This window comes from Eublepharis macularius, chromosome 5 (assembly GCF_028583425.1).
Source record: "Eublepharis macularius isolate TG4126 chromosome 5, MPM_Emac_v1.0, whole genome shotgun sequence".
NCBI classification, from domain to species: domain Eukaryota; kingdom Metazoa; phylum Chordata; class Lepidosauria; order Squamata; family Eublepharidae; genus Eublepharis; species Eublepharis macularius.
The window spans coordinates 28,950,668-28,970,012 of record NC_072794.1 but is presented as its reverse complement, the minus strand read 5'-3'; the positions used below and the strand labels follow the sequence as shown (position 1 = coordinate 28,970,012).

The 19,345-nt window shown below is 42.9% G+C and overlaps 1 protein-coding gene across 2 annotated transcripts in view; it reads right to left on the bottom strand.

Annotated features, from left to right (window-relative positions):
- COP1 (COP1 E3 ubiquitin ligase) overlaps nt 1–16,903 on the bottom strand; it is a 184,174-nt gene extending 167,271 nt beyond the window's left edge. The window contains exons 1-5 of one of the 2 annotated variants that reach the window (XM_054981241.1): nt 16,418–16,903; nt 9,281–9,340; nt 7,333–7,430; nt 4,680–4,756; nt 881–1,000 (exon numbers count right to left, since the gene is read on the bottom strand). In XM_054981241.1, the coding sequence (XP_054837216.1) occupies nt 881–1,000; nt 4,680–4,756; nt 7,333–7,430; nt 9,281–9,340; nt 16,418–16,806 (744 nt within the window). In that variant the 5' untranslated portion in view covers nt 16,807–16,903. The remainder of the gene's footprint in view (nt 1–880; nt 1,001–4,679; nt 4,757–7,332; nt 7,431–9,280; nt 9,341–16,417) is intronic. The other variant, XM_054981243.1, reaches the window with a different exon arrangement.
- Between the last annotated feature and the right edge of the window lie 2,442 nt (nt 16,904–19,345).

The window sequence follows — 19,345 nt, the reverse complement described above, 5'->3', positions numbered from 1 at the left end:
GCATCAGTGCAATATACATTGTCAATTCTTTTCTCCCCTTCTAAGGGCACACTGTTGAGAATGATACTATCACCAAAGCAGAACCTGAGGAGCAAAGCAAAAGTGATATACAGAGATGGCACAATCCAGAATATTTCTCCCCCAAGGGACTGATTAGCTTAATGTAGGCATGGAACAACTTGCTCTCTCTTTTTCTTCTGCTTGCCTGACCAACAATGTGAAGATTTTTTTTAAAAGCAACCATACAGTTCACAAGCACCCGGACCATCTCAGAATTCCCCAACTCAATGGATCAGGTTTCTGTTTACCAGCAGGTCTGAAACATGAGACCTAATAAACATTGAGCTCTCCCTTAAAGAATGCATTCGAATAATGAAGCTTTTTACCCAGCTATTGACTGCTTTTTCTGGCATTTTGATTTTGCCAACTAGTCTATCAGGTACTTGACAATCCACCCATTCCTACTCCACCTACCACTATTTTTGTAGCCCTAGACAAGCAGCAAGTACAGCTTTATAGAGTTCTTGGTGGCTTCCATATATAGCTGATAAGCTGGGCTGGGCATTGCTGGATCACATAGCACAGGTTTACAATATCACTGTAGACTGCAAAAATTTGTCTGCAAATGTCCAAATCAGCCATCTATATTTCACAGACATCAAAAATTAGAGGAAACCCATAACACTGTTTAAATGTTCAAAAACCTACATTACACCATTACAGGGCAAGTAGCTAGTTACACACCTCTAATATTGTGGCCCCATTAAATAAATATGTCAAAGTATTTGACATCACAATGATAGGCAAAAATAAGGGGAAGTAAGCTCTGAATTAAGATGTCAGGACACAGATAAACATTTATAAAAGGAAAAACACTTACCGCCTCGAGCTGTTTTTTCTTCTGAACCAGTAGCTCCAACATTAAGTTAACATTGGCCAAATCAAGGTTATCTTGATCTGCTCCAAGCAAATCTTGAAATATTTGCCACCTGTGGCCATTCTAGAAAGGTGGGGAGGGAAAAAAATCAAGCATTGCTTTACAGAAAATAGCCACAATAGCCGTGCAGTACCCATGGATTGCACAAGCACATGAGGTCAATGCTACAATCTAATAATGGGTTAGAGCCCTGATGGGAGAAGGGAGGCCAGACAAAGTGGACCAAGCCATTGTCCTTTCTCTCTAACCCGATTGCCTCCTCAGAGGTGGAAACAGGCATACCTCAGAAGGGTGGAAGTAGGCTGCTACAGTCACTCAGTCTTGCTGTACGAGCCTCCCCAGAGTCATTCACCCCAGCATTCAACTCCTTACCCTTCTAACTAATGAAATGCACTCCCCCTAGACCATAGTGCCTTCTCAGTCCATCTCTTAGAGTTTCAATTGCCTGGTGGAGACCGGGAAAACATCCTGTACCATTGCACAGGAATGAGCTGCATCACATTCTAAGCCCCCTCCATCCAATTCTTAGGTCTCACACTCCAACTCTTCTGCCCCCTTTCTTTACCCATTCTCCTGGAACACATACTTCTCATGCCATTCTTCTCACTTGCAAGGGGATTGCCCTAGCTAAATGCTCTCCCGTTTACCTCAGAATAGCAAATCTAAAACTGAACATTCCACTGCTAACATCTTCATCCCCTCAAATGTTTGTGATCATTCAATGACATCACATCAGCACAGCAAACCGGTGCCAGGAATTTCAACCATCACATTATCATAAACATGGCAAGTGTGCCAGTCTTCAAACTTGTTGCTTTTGCCAAGGCTCAGCAGCCTGTTTGATTTGGCAGTCTTTAGATCAACCCAGACGAACCTACATGGCTTGGGCTTCTTCTGCCATTTTGTTTTCAAAATACATCTAAAGAGTCTGTTGTGCAAGCAGAAGGCACTCTGCCACCATAGAGGGAGGTTACTGATTTCAGTTATTTCCCTGCTGGTTTGTTCTGTTCTGCCCTCCGCAAAGCAAATCTCAAGCCAGGCCAGACAGTCCCACAACCTTCAGGAACAGGCATTGAAAAAGCATAGACAGCTAAAGGAGGAAGTAGGAACTGAGAAAGCCCTCTAATATGAGCAAAACTCTGCCTGCCATTCTTTGGATCGAAGCCTTAAACTTGAACAGACAAAAACTAGCCAAGTTCAGACAGGGAGTGAAATCTTTGGGCAAGTCACTGGCTTCCAAGGCCCCACCTGTAACAGGAAATATGGACCTTTTCCCAGAGTAAGGCTTAACGTAACAGTAAATCATTTTGCATGACATGATCCAAGTAAATTTTACCATGCCACTAAGTTTTAGAAAGAGGACACAGTCTATTGTCTCTTACATTTTTATCCTGCTCTTCCTCCAAGGTGCTCAGGGTGGTACACATCTCTCCTCCATCATCCGCACAACAACCATGTGAGGTATATTAGGCTGAGTGTAACTGGGCTGAGTGTGGATTTATATATGGAGTCTCCCTGATCCTAATCTCACTCTTCAACTGCTATGCCATAGTGCCTCTCAGACTAGTATAGCCTGGCTGTATGTCATCAATGGCTATTAAACAGCTGTAGGAAGTGCCCAACTGACCTACATGCCCACTGTAAAAAAATAAACACAACTTTTTGTGTTAAGCCACACACAAGCAACAGAAGATTTATACAGCACCTTAAACACCAACTAGATTTCTAAGGTATGAGTTCTCGAGAGTCAAAGCTCCCTTCCTCAGACACCTTGGAAATCTAGCTGATCTTAAGGCAATGTTGGACCAGATCTTACTCTTCAGCTGCAGACCAACACGGCTACCCACCAGAAGATTTATAATATGCAACAGCAACATGTGACACAACTTCAACCCAAGGAAAGCAAAAATTAACATAATGCTTCTAAAATTTGAAAAAACAAAGTTTTAGACTTAAGGGTGCAAAGGACTTTCCATCTCCAAGATCCTCCACAGGGGACAGGATCTTAGATCTGAACGTGCAATGCACGTTCACACTAAGCACACACACATACCCCATCAGCTGGCTGACCCTATCAGTTCTTCTTCAAAGAGAACAAGAGAAGAGGGAGCAAAGGGGGGGGTAGAGGGGGGAGTCCTCTCTCCTGCAAGTTCTCATTGGACTCCTGTTCTTGTTAACTATTTGCCAACTTAAGCAAGAACTTATTTCAGCATCAGCATGTTAAAGAAGTGAATGCCTTATTTTATTTATTATATTTCTAGTCTACTCTCCCTGCAAGCGGGCTCAGAGCAGAGTACAACAAATATAAAACAGCATAACAATTTAGTTTAAAACCAACTAAAAATATCAATAAAACAGCAATTTCTAAAAGACAGCAGCAGCAGCACATATATTTCACGATCCAGCAATAACAAACCCTGGGGCTGGGTGGCTAACTGCTAGATGTTAGCAAAGCTGGGGGGAGGGGTAAAACCTGCCCCCCCATGGCAGGAGGCCAGTTCCACGGCCCGCCCACCTCAGCTACTATATCCCTGGCAAAATATCTCCATCTTACAGGCCCAGCAGAAGGATAACAATTCCTGTTGGGCCCAGGTCTCCACAGACAGAGAGTTCCACCAAGTGGGGGCCAGAACTAAGAAGGCCCTAGTTGAGGCAAAGTGAACCTCTTTGGGGCTGGGGAGGATCACCAGAAGATGTTTATACGCTGAACAGAGCGGCCTCCAGGGAACATAGGGTGAGAGGTGGTCCCACATATATGCTGGTCTCAGTTTACTAAGGGCTTTAAAGGTTAAGGACATTACAGAAGTCTGAAAGTACAGTGGGAAAAATCAGTCAAACCACTAGTATTATCAGCTTTTCTTCAGCCCGTCTGCCTGATACTCGTAACTTCTGCACAATTGAAATCCACAGAAATAAAGTTTAACATAACAGATAAACACTAATACTTCTTGCACCTGGATTATTGCCAAGAAGTCAGAAGCAAGAAACTAATCTGAAACTTTTCTGGAGGAGCAGCGTAATGACAGTTTTAGACTTAGAACGTAGCTGAGATATAAATGGCTTCTCTGAAGAACGTCAGTACTGACCTTCTGGAAACCCAGATCCAAATCACCCATGAAGCTTGCAGACTGACCTTGTGCTAGTCACTCTCAGCCTAACCTACCTTATAGGGTTATTGTGAGGATAAGAGAGGTGAGGAGAATTGTGCCCTGAGCTCCTTGCAAGAAAGGTGCAATAAAAATGTATTAAGTGAATAAACAGCAGTCTTGCCAAGGGAACCCTACTACTGCCTGTAAGATTTAATTACTTCAGGGCATTTGATGCTATAAAAAAACAATCATTTTACAAGCCAAACAACTGCCCAAATGTAACACTCCTGACTATCATTGGTTTTCCTGCTACACGGTCACACTCAGACTATGATGTCTCAGAAATCCACTGACCACAGTTCATTGCTATGAACTACCAAGGAAACCAGTGGCTGTATGTTATTTGGCACATGGGAAACTTCTGCTAAATTAAACAACTAAAAATGTTGCTTGTTCAGTTAGGACTTTCAAATGATATCTTGTTTGTGTACACTGATAGAGCAGTTACTGAAAAGATCGATTTCTCCCAACAGTTTGCAAAAACACAGAGATAGCATTGTTGCTCACCCCCACCCCCCTGCAACCCAACCCCACACATTTATTATTGTTCTTTCTACCAGAATTAAAATGAGAGTAAGAAGATTTGGACATACGGTGCTACTCACTGAATGGTCCAGTTTGAATCTCTTTTCTTCAAATCTTTGCTTCTGTTTAAGAATGAGTTCGTTCACTAAAAAAGAAGAGAAAATATAACCAAAGGTTTCTTTATTTTAAAAAGAGGAGTGCAAGTTTCTGGTATGCATATAAATTCCAGACAATCTTAACAGAAGCTCAAGCAATTGAATGTCCCTAGCCTTCCCACATTATCTGCTAGATAAAACTAAAAAAAAATACACTTAGGACCTTTTATTCACATAGCAAAATGGAACAATGTAGGGCTTTACAAAAATGGTAATAAGGCCACAACATGTTATGAAAAATATTACAGAGTGAAGCAAAGAGCTTCACTCAAGAGACTTAAAACCGGACAAAGAAGGCAGAAGTTAAACCGCACCAGCACACTGTTTATGTCTATACATAAGAATGAAATGCTTTAACACAACTAAATAACAATAGCATGAACCACTGCTATCTCATTTATTAGACATAAAAGCACACAGAACAGTATCCAAGCAAGACTTTCCAACAACTGAAATCCCTATATGTATTCACATTTCAAAGCGCCTAATTGTTTGGCACCCTTCCTCAAACAAGACAGTACTTGTGACCTTTGTACCCAGACGGAGAGACAACACCCCAGTGATCCAAACATGTGAAGAACAAATAAATTTCCCTGAAACCCGAGTAGAAAATCAATACACCCAATTCACTTTAACCATTATAAATGTGGTGTGAAGTGTTGCACTGAGCTTTCAGAGGAAAACATTTTGCCACAAAAAGTGGAGAGGTGAAAAGGGCTCAAATCATTTCCTGAAAATCTTACCAAAACAGTTACCCTTCCATACTAATTCACTGCCTCAATCAGCTGCAGACTCTGCTCCATTTCTGATTTCAAAAAACAGACTTATTAGCAATAGCACCACCATTATGAAGCCAATCAGATTTATCTGGTAATGTCACCAAGGGCAAACAAAACTAATTTGGAACCCACAATAAATCAGCTTTATTAACAGGGATGTTGTCACACAGCCAATCTGACTACATGATAATATCACAATTGCTAGGAAGAAAGAAGCTGATTTGGAGGGGGGAAATAAGCTGCTGAAATAGCAGTTGAAATGAAGATGCTTGCTCTTATGTATTATTGCAATGCCAGGTACCAAGGAACAGAGAAGCAAATGTTTGTCCTTGAGGAAACAAGCGTGGTATGGATGTGTTTCATGGGGAAAGAAAAGTTTGTACATTCTCTTCCTCTCTCCTTTTTTTGGGGGGGGGGCAGGGGGCATGCAAGCTACAGGCTAAAAATAGCTCCACACAGTTCAATTGCAGGACTAGCAAAATACAGGTAGGATGCAAGATGACAACAGGAAAACAAAAGTAAAAAGGTGATCTGAAGAAAAGCAGCAACCTGACTAAGAGAGAGGGTCCATAAGGCACTCTAGATGCAGGAAGCAGCATGGCTGAAAGTGCCATGAACTAGGAAGCAGAACACAAGGCAGCCAACAGCAGATGAATATTTATAGAAACATTCCATAAGACTTGCCGTTAAGCAAATCATATCTAGATAACAAAAACCTATCATTATGAAGTCACTCATTCGCTGCCTCAAGTTTATCATTCACAACTGGAGATGGGCTCGAACTGCAAGACGAACTAAAGTTCATCACGAACTGGGCCGGTTTGTGCTTCGTGAACCAGCGGTTCGTAGAAGCCCGTTTTCCACAAACTGGCAGCCCAGTTCATGTAAAAGCCCAATACTCCTTTGTATTGTTGAAGGCTTTCATGGCCTCTGCCACTGAGAGATCTCTGTCTTTTGGTGCTGCACCTCTGAAGATGCCAGTCACAGCTGCTGGCGAAACATCAGGAACTACAATGCCAAGACCACAGCTATACAGCCTGGAAAATCCACAACAACCAACCAATACTCCTTTCCTTGCCACTGCAAAGCAGCAAAGAAGGGGGCATTTAAACCCCTCAATCAGCTGCTTGTTGGGGAGATTTCCGACAAGCAGCTGATCCAAGCCTGCAGGGGTGAAATGCCCTTTTCCCTGCTGCTGCAAAGCAGCACAGAAAGGGGCATTTAAACCTCCAGATCAGCTGCTTGTCGGGGATCTCCCCACCAAGCAGCTGATCCAAGCCAGGGTGAAATATTCCTTTCCATGCCGCTTCACAGCAGCACAAAAAGGGATATTTTAACCCCACAAATCACGAACCGGTTCGCGAACCGGGGCAAGTTCATGGTTCGTGAAACGGGACGAACCACGAACCACACGGTTCGTTTTTTCCTGGTTCATGCCCACCTCTATTAACAACCTTTGAGCCATTGTAGATTCGTCTGCAATACATACTAATTTGTATTAATGCCAGGGGCTTACATAATCACTAAACTAAGAACAGCTTCCTTACTACAGCAACATTTCATATGCCCTCCATAACTAAAGGAACTCCAAGCTATCATACAACCTTTCCTCAGTTACGCAACTTGACACCTCTCCCTAGAACAGTTAAACTGGAAAAAGCTTTTGAGCACAAACTACTGACAAAATAAGGAGCCAGGCATTCTGATGGTGTTAGATCTGCTTGTTGAAAATCAAGCTGAAATCTAATTTTTTCAAAGCTGTATTACCAATAAACCTCAAAACTTACCTAGAAAGTTGGGGTAAAGATGGTCAATGTTATCGACGACATAATTACATTTTGGACATCTGTTGTTGTCTTCCAAGCTTTGATGAATACATTTATAACTGTTAAAGTAAAAACCAAACAGGAGCCATGAGAAACAGAATAAAGAACAGAGCTATTTGCGATAAGAGCCATCAGATAAGGCACTCGTCATATTCTATTAGTTCATTTCAAGAGCAGAACAAACATTTTGAAAGTGGGGCTAGCAGCTCAGATGGCCTGTCAGAAAGGGCAGACTAGAACTGCAGGTCTCACTATTCTGTTCTGGTCCAAGAAGTTAAGGCAATGCTATTTACCACAGAAGAAAAGATCAAACAGCAATAGCAAATACTTAGCATTTATAGGCACTCCATAAAGAAATGCAGTTTTTGCAGCCACTTCGTATGTACACATAATGCAAGGCCAATAAAGCTTCTTGCTTCCTGAGCTTTGGGGGTTTGTCAGGAAAGACACACAGGGAACAGTCATAAGAGCTCCAAGCAGGAGTGTCTTGTATAGGAATATAACAATATAGAGATGCAAAAGATAGATAAAGCAGACTCTGATATAATCACAGACTATTATCTACTGTCATTTATCATCCTAAAAATTTTGCTGGCGATCGCAATGAAGTATATTTTTGAAATAAACCCTTACACCAAAGTCACAAGAAAGCAGCAACAAATGCAGAGACCACAAGCATGCATCTGGCGCGCGAAAGAGAGCCAGCGCAGTGTAATGGTTAGAATGTCAGACCTGGGAGACCAATGTTTGAATCCCCACTCTGTCATGAATGCTTACTGGATAACTTTGGGGAAATCACACACACTCAACCTAACCTATCTCCCAGGGTGGTTGTGGAGGAGAGAAGGAGAGGAAAATTATGTAGGTCACATTAGTTCCCCATTAGGGAGAAAGGCAGGGTACAAATTAAGTAAATAAAATAAAAATATAAACACACAGGAGAGCAGAAGCCACGTCTTTTAGTTACAGGCTCAGAGATCACTGATAAATAGCTACTGGTTTATTGACTAAAGGGCTAATTTGGAGTTGAAGATGGGAAAAAACAGAGTCCCTAAACAATCAGGATCTGCTAAGGTGTCTCTATTAACATCTTTAGACAGGCAACTGTTTTAAGCATAAGCATAGTGATCTGTTCAGATGAGCAGAGATGGACAGAACTCAAATGACAGCCAGTAAAGAGGGATCAAGTACAGCTATGGAAGTTACAGAGGGGTTTGAAAAAGGCAAAAAGCACAAGTGAATCCTGTTCTATGCCTATGCTTATAAACATCTGAGGCTCAAATTCTGTACCTCTCTCTGCAGTTAGCTGTGGAAATTTCTGACACAGGAGCACAATGCACAGCTGACCACTGAAGGGGGTGTACAAATTCAACTTTTTCATTATAGCACGTACACAGAACAGGAAACATGAGTCAACTGCTCTTCCCATTTCCCCTTGGCATTATGAAACATGCAAAGACAATCTAAGAATCTTTATAAGTGACAATTTTCTGTGCAAAAACTAGCCTGCATAGCATTAATGCTAGAGTAGCACAAGCAAGAACATGGACTTGGCAGCTGCTGCATGCATGAGTTGCTCAATCATTATCTCATGGCAATAAAAAAATACCACACATTTACATCACATTTCAGGTATTAAGAGAATCATGCCATTTCTTTAATACCGATTAATTTCTGTATCATAAATTAGTATTTTCAACAGCAGATTCCAATCTAAGCATTCTGGATCCATACAGACATTTACATCCTTGGGATAAGATTTAAGTGAAAGGCTTTATGCCATTCCATGTCACTTACTCAGAATCAATTCCATCTACGGAGTCTAGCCAAGAATCCAAATTGTGCAAGTGCCTCCCAACATGAGAAAATGTATAAATAAAATTAAGACAGCTTGGTCAACAAATCTTACCAGAAGCTGTGCCCACACTTTGTCATGTATGCTTCTTCGATCATTTCAAAGCAGATGGGGCTGCAAGAAAGAAGAATTACTTTAAATGTAGCAGCTAATAAGTTCCAAACAGTCAGATTTATTTATGAGGGAAGGGTGAGAAGAGGGAATGAAATCAACAGCAGCTAAGAACTGTTTTAAGTACCAACTGTCACCTTGAAACCTAGTAATCTGATACAATTCAAAACCATGAAATTGTACCCCAAGAATCAAAATAGGCATGCATAGAACCATTTAAAATCAGTTTAATGAAATGAAAGCTATAAATTCTCAGGATTTGAGTCCAGTGGCACCTTAAAGAACAACAAGATTCCTTCAGGGAGCTCTGACTCTTGAAAGCTTACACCCGGAAAATCTCGTTGGTCTAAGGTTCCAATAGACTAAAAATCCTGGTGTTCATTCAAGTGAAGGGAGATGCAATGTTAGCCGGGAAGCCCAGTTTTAAAAAACAGATGAGAAAGCTCTGTCAGTTTCACCTCTCTAGAGCTGGCAAAGATCTGCTCCTCTTCTCCCTGAAGGCTCTATCAATTTCACCTCCCCCTTAGGGGAGGAGAAGAGGAAATAAACAAACCCTCTGAGGAGCTGTTTTTGCAGCTCTAAAATGGTGAAACTGACAGAGCCTTCTTATCTGTCTTTTAAAACTCGGCCTCCCAGCTAACATTGCATCTCCCTCCACTTGAATGTCTTCGTGTAATTCGTCTCGTGTAGAGAGACTCAAAGTGACTGGCCCAAGATCCGCAGTGAGCTTCCATGGCAGAGTGGGGATTCAAACCTTGGTCTCCTGGATCCCAGCCTGGCATTCTAGGGCCAGCCTCCTCGCCAAAAGAAGGAAGGTGGCAGGAATATGTCCACAACTTTCCTAACATACATAAAATCAAAGTCCTTCAGCAACAAACTAATAAAGTCACACAGGACTTTCCCCCTCTTGTTCTAGATGGACAGTCAAGCCACTAAGGTGTGAGAGCAGTGGATCTCAAATTGCTAGCCCTTACAGGTGGGTTGCAACAACCCATACATCCCATGGCCCAAGCCCTGAAACAAATCACTCTCGCCCCCCTCCCAGCAAAGCCAGTCTCCCAAGTAGATGGGCAACTTCCCCCAAACAGGCCATGTTGCTATGGCAACTGCAGCACCATGGCTGGCTTCACTGAGGCTCAGATGCACTTTCAATGAAGCTAGCAAAGATGCTGGCCAGGGCAACCACGGAGCCTTGCCTTGATCTGGAAAGGCTACCATCCAGTCAGCTTGAAAAATACAGCCAAGCAGCAGGAAGGAAGTAACTTTGGGTCTGGAGGACAAGGCAGATCCTTGACTCCAGTGCAAAAATGACCAGTCAACAGCTGCAGCTGCCATGAGGAGCAGCAGCAGCTCTTGCGGCACATGGCTTGTAACTGAGAGAAGAGAAAGACAGCTTGAATTCTCCCTTGTGAGTGGGAAAGGGCTGCAGGGAGACATACGCAGGGATGGGGATGGACAGGCAGGAAGGCTAGCAAGGTATATGGCTGCTGCATCCTGCGGCTTCATGTTTATGATGTTCATAAATAAATAGCAACATTAAAATATATATTCATAATATTATCATCAGCATTAATAGACCTGAGATTCTTGCATTCTACCCAGAGGAAGAGTAAAGGACCATGGAGTTGTTTTAAGACTCCTAAAAAATGAAGCAAGTTTAGAAGTGGGTTCCATTTCTAAAAAATTGCGTCCAGCTGTGTTAGTGTATGTCAGACGCATCATTGCCAGACGTCTGACACATATAACGTAACATCACTAAGTAAAATAGACATGCTGAAAGTAGCACAGTCTTCTGCACTATATAGTATTCTAACATCAGATACTTTTAATATACTAATCTTACAACTCTACAAATGTTTGTTGGGGACAATGGGACTTATTCCCTTCTTAAATACACTTAGGATCATATGCTATGAGTCATAAGCTACACAAATCTTCAATAGATTTGCACAGAACGTATGTACTTGCAGAGTTTTGGAAGTATCTGGCCCTAGGTGTTAGTTGCCTACATTGATTGTTAAGTCTCAAGCTGGCACACGTTTTTATCCAAACAGACTGAACGTATCTTCATTAATCAGGTACCAGTAAATATAAGGCAGCAGTGAGATCTAATATTTTTTTGGTTACCTCATTGCCAAAAATAGACTTGAGCCACTAACGTAGAACCAAAGACCTACACCAATTCGCATAGTACAGAAATTTGTACTAGCAACGAGGCTTCCAGTAGTCTCAAAGAAAGTATTTAAGAAATTCCTTATGGAATCTCTCCAGTCACATGTTATATTGGAAATATTATTGAAGACAGGACTACTTGTTAGACAGCTTTTTAGAAACCAGTCCAACACCATAATTTTCTACGAACCTAGTGGTTCCCAAACAAAAGAAACAGCTCAGCTGCTCAACTCACATATATTCTGCAAAAATTAGTAAGGCAGCAGAGAAAACAACGGGGACAGTGAATGTTTGGTGTACAACTCTAAACAGCTAGCTGGAAATTCTTAAGGAACAGCAGTTAGTTGTTGAGAGGAGAATGTTAAATTCTGGGAAACTGACTTGCGCAGGGATCACTGGGATTAAAACAAACCAAATTAAAAGGCTATGCAACAAACAAAAGGCTGTGCAAGAGGTGTGCTACTTTATTTTTAACATTAGTAGCACCAGGATATCGAGAAGTGATTTACCAGAAATAAATACGGCATACATTGTGTCATATTTACTCTGTTTAGTTCCCAACAAATCAGAATTGCCTCGTTCTATGTTAGCCCAAAGCAAAGGATTCACCTGTGCCTGCACTGCAGTCTTTCCTTCAATGTCACTTTTTCTTCATCCAGGCTCTAACACTAGAAGTGGGCCCAGCTGGAAAAAAAGTCTGAAGAAGCCATGAGAAAAACAGGCACAGGAAGGGATCAGCTCCCACCTGCCTCTGTTGTTCTTTATATACTGTTTTAGCCCTTTCTTTGTTGCTAGATACATGGATTTAGAGAGATAACTCTATACTGGTTCCAGTAGGAGGTGGTCAGCGAGATCCAGAATATAGGAAAACCCCAGTATCAAGCTAGTCCCCCAGGACTAGCTTGACCGTCAGGACTGGAGACAGCAATTCCTGCCTGCTTGGCTCAGCTCACAAATTTGCTAACTTCATATACTCTAGCATTCTGTTCCACAGCACACCACTGAAAGATTCCAGCTAAACCATGAACACAGATGTTACGGAGTAAACTTCTGCATGATCTGGTGGAGCACAACAGAATTACTGACACACAAAAGAGGGACTGCAAGGACTTGCAGGGGTCATCTCATTTTCTCTCCCCCACTATTACCTCTTTTCCATTCCTGAAAGTCCCCATAGCCTCTCTCCATTTCCTGCTTCCTTCTCTCCTCCCTCCCCACCAGCCATCCTACCTTCATCTTTCCCTGCCTTCAACTTTCCCACATTCCCCCACCCTGGCAGCCTCTACTGGAGAATTATCTGGCAGAGTTGCACAGTGACAATCGCTAGACTGGTCCCAGTTGCACAGCAAGGAACCCACAAGGACTTTGTACCCTGTATCCCCTTCCCCACACAATTTTCTCTTTTCCTCCTCCTAACAACCCCCATACCCTCACCTTTCCTTGCTTCCTTCTCTCCTTCCATCCACCTACCAACCTACCTTTTACCTGCCCTCCCCGACTTCAGCTATTTTTATTTACTTCATATATACCCCACTTTTTTCAACAATGGGGACCCAAGCAGCTTACATCGTTCTCTCCTCCATTTTATCCTCACAATTCTGCAAAGTAAGGTTAGCTGTGAATGTGTGACTGACCCAAGGTCACCCAGTGAGCTTCCACAGCAGAGTGGGGATTCGAACCTGAGTCTCGCAGATCCTAATGTGAAACTAACTGATATACCACACTGGCTTTCATAGAATGGCTGCTGTTGAGTACTAGCATGTAGCGACACCTGAGTAAGTCATGCAAGTTGAGTGTTATCAAGTCACCCAAGGATAGCTTGGTCTAACTCTGCTGAAGCCTTCCTTCAAAGGTCAAAAATAAGCCTTGGAAAGGGCCCTGCTCCATCCTCCTGCTTTTTACTTACAGAAACCAAGGCTTGAAGACCATCAATACTGTTGTGGTTGGACAGCAACAGCTATTGAGGGCATTTATTTCTTAGAGCTACAGGTGCTGCTACTACTATTTGAGGTTTTTGGGGTTTTTTAAATCGCTTTTTAAAGATTTGTAGAAAGATCTGTCTTCTCTGTTCATGGCTCCAATCTCTGGATTTACGCATCAGATCTAGTCATCTTGAGAATTAGATATAGTAACTGCACACTGAAACAGATGTCTCTCATACTGTACTGGGTTTAATTCTAAGAGATATAAAAGTTTGTTACTCACAGTTGTTAGCTATTGTGTTTTTCTTCCACAAGGACAAGGTATATGTAAACTCTGTAAATTGTAGAACTTATTGTGGCATTTCTGATTGTGAATTCTTGCCTAATGAAGCATGCTCAAACAGCTCATTCAGATCACCACAGAATGGCCAAACACATAGAACTGCTATGCAAAAGTTTTTAACACCAATCTCAGTATTCCTGACAAATTAAATTTGGATCAAAAGTTTATGTACACTTCTTCAAAATAAAAAATATATCCCAACAAAAAGTGGTCACATGTCCCACTTTGAAGATATACACAACACTATGGTTACAAATATCTCAAGCTCACTACAGCATACTGTTATGCTCCTCCTATTTTTCCTTCTGTCTAATTAGGTTTTTTTTAAACATTTCTAAAACTAGTAGGTAAACTCTGGTTCACACATGCATGTTTGTCAGTTAATAACTACAAAATCTATTAACTAGAAAATGTGATTGGGCCATCACAATGTTAACACCACAGATGGATGAACCTGAACATCAAAGCCACACACCAACATTAATGAAGCTTGGTTGACACATTCAGCTACCACTTATCAAGAGACAAGTACAATTAACATTAACCAGCTTTAGGAGCATAAGTGACACGGTCCCCAGTTCAGATTGTGAGTCAATGTATTCACTAGGACTGCAATCCTATGCATACTATCTCAGAGTAAGCCTCACTGAACACAACAGGATTTATTTTTGAGTGTACATTTCTCAGAGTGGGTTTAAGGGGGCTTCAGTGAAACCACAACTGTTGAGCCTTGGTTCCCTGCTCGCTCCCACCCCAGCCCGATTCATAATTTTGAGATAGTAACTTAACAGGTTAACATAGGGTAAAATTGTAAAACATTAATCAATAAGGATTCATTTTACTGTTTATATATTGTTATAAACATTTTCCAGAGCTTGGAAAACAGACAAAGGGTTACCTGTGAATTCCAGGATCACCTATGCCTATAGACTCTTTTCTCCAAAGGTGGTCTTACTGTTAATCGGTTGCACATAACACTGACAGCAGCAGCATGTTATCATGTTATTTTGTTAACAAAAATCAGTAGCAGAGCTACCAATATGTACGAATGCATATGCGGCCAATGAAGATTGTGAACTGCTTAATAAAGCAACTGCTTAAAGACATCAACATTATATGACATTTACATCCCTAATGTAAAGATTACTGATATAAGCAACATGAATCACTTTGAACATTTGAAATACATAAAAACTCAGTATTTATTAACTTTATGAAGAAATGAGTAGCAAACGTATGAATGATTTTCAGAGATAGGAGCTAAGTAGTCCGTAGATCAGGTCTCCTCTCAGTCGTGAACTCAATGGGTGGCCTTAGGCAAACAATTCTCTCTCTGAGATCTACATGTATAATTAGCCTATAATACAGGAACAACCCTGACCTACCACACAGGGCAAGGTTCCTATTGCTTTTCCTGAATGTTCACTTTCCCATACATTATTTCAATAAACGCTACAACAATCCCGCAAGGCAGCACAATGTTACTAGGCCCGCGCTCGGAAGATAAAACAGCTTCAGCCCTAAACAAAAGGCATTATAGCAACATTTGACTCAATAACAACTAACAAAAAATTTATTTCCACATGCCTATCCCTGCTCTGAGAAAATGATCATTTTATACAATTTATGCTCCGCTGACCTATCCTACAGGGTTCTTAAAAGGATTCTTAGCCTTTAGATAGTGCTTTTTACTAAAACATTCTAAACTCTTTCAGTCAATGCTGCATGACAAGTTAGTATTAGCTAATACTGCAGGTAAGTCAAAGAACCCAAGGCTAAAAAGTTACAGATATAGGAATAATAGAGGCATTCAGTATTTATAGCCAATGGAACACAGAGGTTGGGATACAAGACTAACACTGGAGAGACCCAGATCCAAGCTATCACTCATCAACAAACTCATTGGGTGATCTTGGGCCAATCAGCATACCCTATTTCATAAGGATCACTGTATCAGGAAGTTCTCTAAGCGTCCTTGGGCCGATCACACAAACACAGAACATGTTCCACTCCTTAGCAGAAGCTCAAGTGAAAAAAAGGAAACAAAATCAACATTTCTTTCCTTGCACTAAGAGTGGGCTATAAATACTATAAAATAGAAAAGTAACCTCTAACTCAAGTTTCTAAAGCCTTGTGAAGGGAGGGGAGAGCAATGGCCCTGACAATACTTGCTCTTGGAGTCACAGAAGCACACTGTGCTGTGGCTTTCCTAACAGGGCTGTTATAACTTAGGATTCCTTGAATGCGCTGTCAAGTGCTCCAAGAAGTTGAGGCCCCTCTATGGGTGCCACAGAGGCCCCTTGTCCATTTGCAAGCATTGCCGACTTCTCTTCTTCACACACACACACCTCCCTCTCGGGAGCTTCGAGTTACTGAGACTACGCTTGCCAACTCCAGGTTGGAAAATTCCTGGAGCTTGTGGTGGGTGGAGCTTGGAGGGTTGATAGGGGTGGGCCCTCAAAAGGGTATAATACCATAGAGTCCACCCTCCAAACCTGCCATTTCCTCCAAGAGAACTGATCCCTGTAGCCTGCAGCTCAGCTGTAATTTCGGGAAATCTCCCGGGCTCACTAGGAGGCTGGCAACACTCCCTGAGGCCGGCCCTCCCCTCCTCTCCCCTCCCCTCGCCCAGCCGCCACTCACCACACGAAATCGTTGCTCTTGTCCTCGTAGGAGTTCAGGAGTCCATTGCAAAGAGGCGTGAGCAGCGGTCTCTTCCTGCTGCCGCCGCCGCCGGTGCCCCCGCTGGCGCCACTCCCCGGCCCGGCCCGACCCGGTCCCGCCAGGCGCGAAAGGCCGCCACTGGAAGAACCGGAGACGGCGGCCGCCACCAGCACAGGTCGCGTAGGGACTCCCAACGCGGCCGAGGCGGAGGAGGAGGAGCCCGGCGCCGTCGCGGTGGCCGAAGAGGCCGAAGTGGTGACTGAGGAGGCAGCGACGGAGGAAGCGACGGAGGAGGAAGAGGATCCAGGAGGGCCCGCGGCGCCTGGCCCGGCCGCAGGGTGGTGCGGCGACTGCCGACTCCCTGACATACCGCGGCCGCCCTGGCTGGATCGTCCCAGGCGCTTTCAGTCAGCGCATCATTTCCCCGCAGCACGGACGCCGTCCGTCAAGAGGAACAATAAAGTTTCAACAACGGAAATAGAAAAAAAATGTCCTCCCGCCTCCACCACCCGCCAAGAACCTCACGCGAGGGATCCGATTGGCTTCTGGATACCTCCCTCCTCCCCTTTGTAAACGAGGGGGGGGGTGAGAAAATAAACTCCGCCTCCTTGTTGAAACTTTAATGACACAGGCCCTCGCAGGGAAAACACATCACACACTGCGCGTGCGCATCCGAAGAACTTCGGTTTACGGGTCTGTGCGCCTTCAGGGAAGAAGGTGGGAAGTCGCGCGCCCGCGCAGAAGGGGCGTGAGGCACGTTGCTTAGCAACTAAGAGGGCCTAGCTTTGCTTGAGTGGCTTTTGAGTGCTCTTACTTGGAAGTAGGTCTAGTCAGGCAAAGTGCAGCTTGCTACCCGCTAAACATGTAAAGGTTCATGCTTAGTTCTGCATTCCTGTTAGGCATGTCTATTCAGAAGCCAATGTTGCTTACGATCGCATCCTCACAGTGTAATCCTATGGAAAGTTGCTCCATTCTAACACCGTTGATTTTAGTGGGTTTATTTTGGTGCTTTTGGAAGAAAACTCATATGATGACAGTCGACACCTATGTGCACCCAGCAATTTTAATAAGATGCACTGACCATCTGGAAGTTAACCTGCACACATATCACTTGACATTTATTTATAAGAACATGTTTAAACCATTTTTCTCTGAAGCCACCCTCAAGGTGGGTAAACCACAATATTTGTTCTTGACTCCTGTTTATGTCCACAGGGCTTGCACCAGAGAAGCTATAAGTGGATTGTGTTCTATGGGCACAGGATACTCTGCTGCCTTTAATTATGTCAAAAACATGCCCTAGGAGCCTGTTGCTGTTCCTTGAATCACGACAGTGCTGGCCCTACCAGTTGTACCTTTTTGGCTACTCAGATCCTTTTTGGCTGTAATGTTTGGCAGCTTCAGTGACTTGTACTGATTTTTTTGGAACTCAGATGTTAACGGCATTAAAATATTTGGGAAGAAAGATGAATGATGAATAATAAGTAGCACAAAATCGGACAGCCTGATGCCACCAAGTTGATGGTCACTGAAGACCACGTCATAGGATTGCAGCTTAAGAGGGTTAATGGTGTAGCCAATGAAAACCTTGATTACTTATTAAAATGTTTATATATTTTATTTATAACATTTATATATTAGATTAACTTTTCTTATGGCTCAAGATGCTTTATGTATGTATGTGAGTGCCGTCAAGTCGCAACCAATGTCTGGTGATCCTGTTAAGGGTTTTCAAGGCAAATGAGGGGCAGAGGTGCTTTACCATTGCTTCCTCTGCAGGATAACCCCGCTCTTCTTTGGTGGTCTCCCATCCAAGTACCAACCAGGACCAACCTTGCTTAGTTTCTGATATCAGGCAATACTATGTGATCTTTCAACCCCAAGGTGGTTTACCGATCACAATTCAAACATTACAATTTAAAACATATAAACTAAAATCCCAGATAACCCCTCCTCCTTGCAAAAGATGCCTGCGGTTTATATCCTGTTAAAAGCTCTGGCAAATCTAAGGACTGTGCCCTGTCACCTCCCCAGGAAGCCATTTCCCCAAAGTGAGAGGTACACTAGAGAAGGCATGGGCTCTGCATACTATGTTAAAACAGGAATGGCTAGTAGGTGGCAGCCTGAAGACTGTAGTTGGCACACGGGGATATATGGGAAGAGACAGTCCTTTAGATATCTAGGTCCTAGGCTGTAAGGGGCTTTAAAGATCATAATTAACATCCTGAATTGGAACTGGAGTTCAAAACAAATGAACAGCTGATGTAGCTATTTTAAGATAAACAAGATAAATTCCTGTTGGCTCAATTTGATAATGATCAGTTTTCTTCATTCTAAGTGAGCTGAAATTTCTTGGTTGTCTTCAGTGCACCCCAACGTAGCACATATAACAGTAATCCATCAGCAGGGTTACATAAGTATGGATCAGGATGGCTAGATTGGCTGAGCCTACAATAGGAGAGACTTGGTGAACAAGATGCAATTGATCGAAGGCACTCTTGGCCTGTCTTCCTGCAATGTGCCTGGAAGTGACATGGCAGCGTCATGCAGCAGTCTAGCAACTTCCAGAATTTCTGTGATTTTTACCAGATCCATGAACAGAAGAAAATTCCACGTCTGTGCCCAGAAGAGATATGGCATCACACAAAGGCTATCCTGTTCCGTTTTACTCCCTCTTCTTCACTGAGCATGGGGGCTGGGGGAGGGAGGTTTCCTGTCATAGCTGCAACCTGTCAAGATGGCTACTTGATTTCTATGCCAAAACCTGTTTTTTAAACATCAAGGCCGGGTCCATGAGTACCCTCAAGCTCTTAACTTGCTCTGCAAAAACCAATGCCACTCTATCCATCACAATTGAATCCAATCCCTTTAAAACAGCAATCAGTCCAGGCACTTTTTCTGACCTCC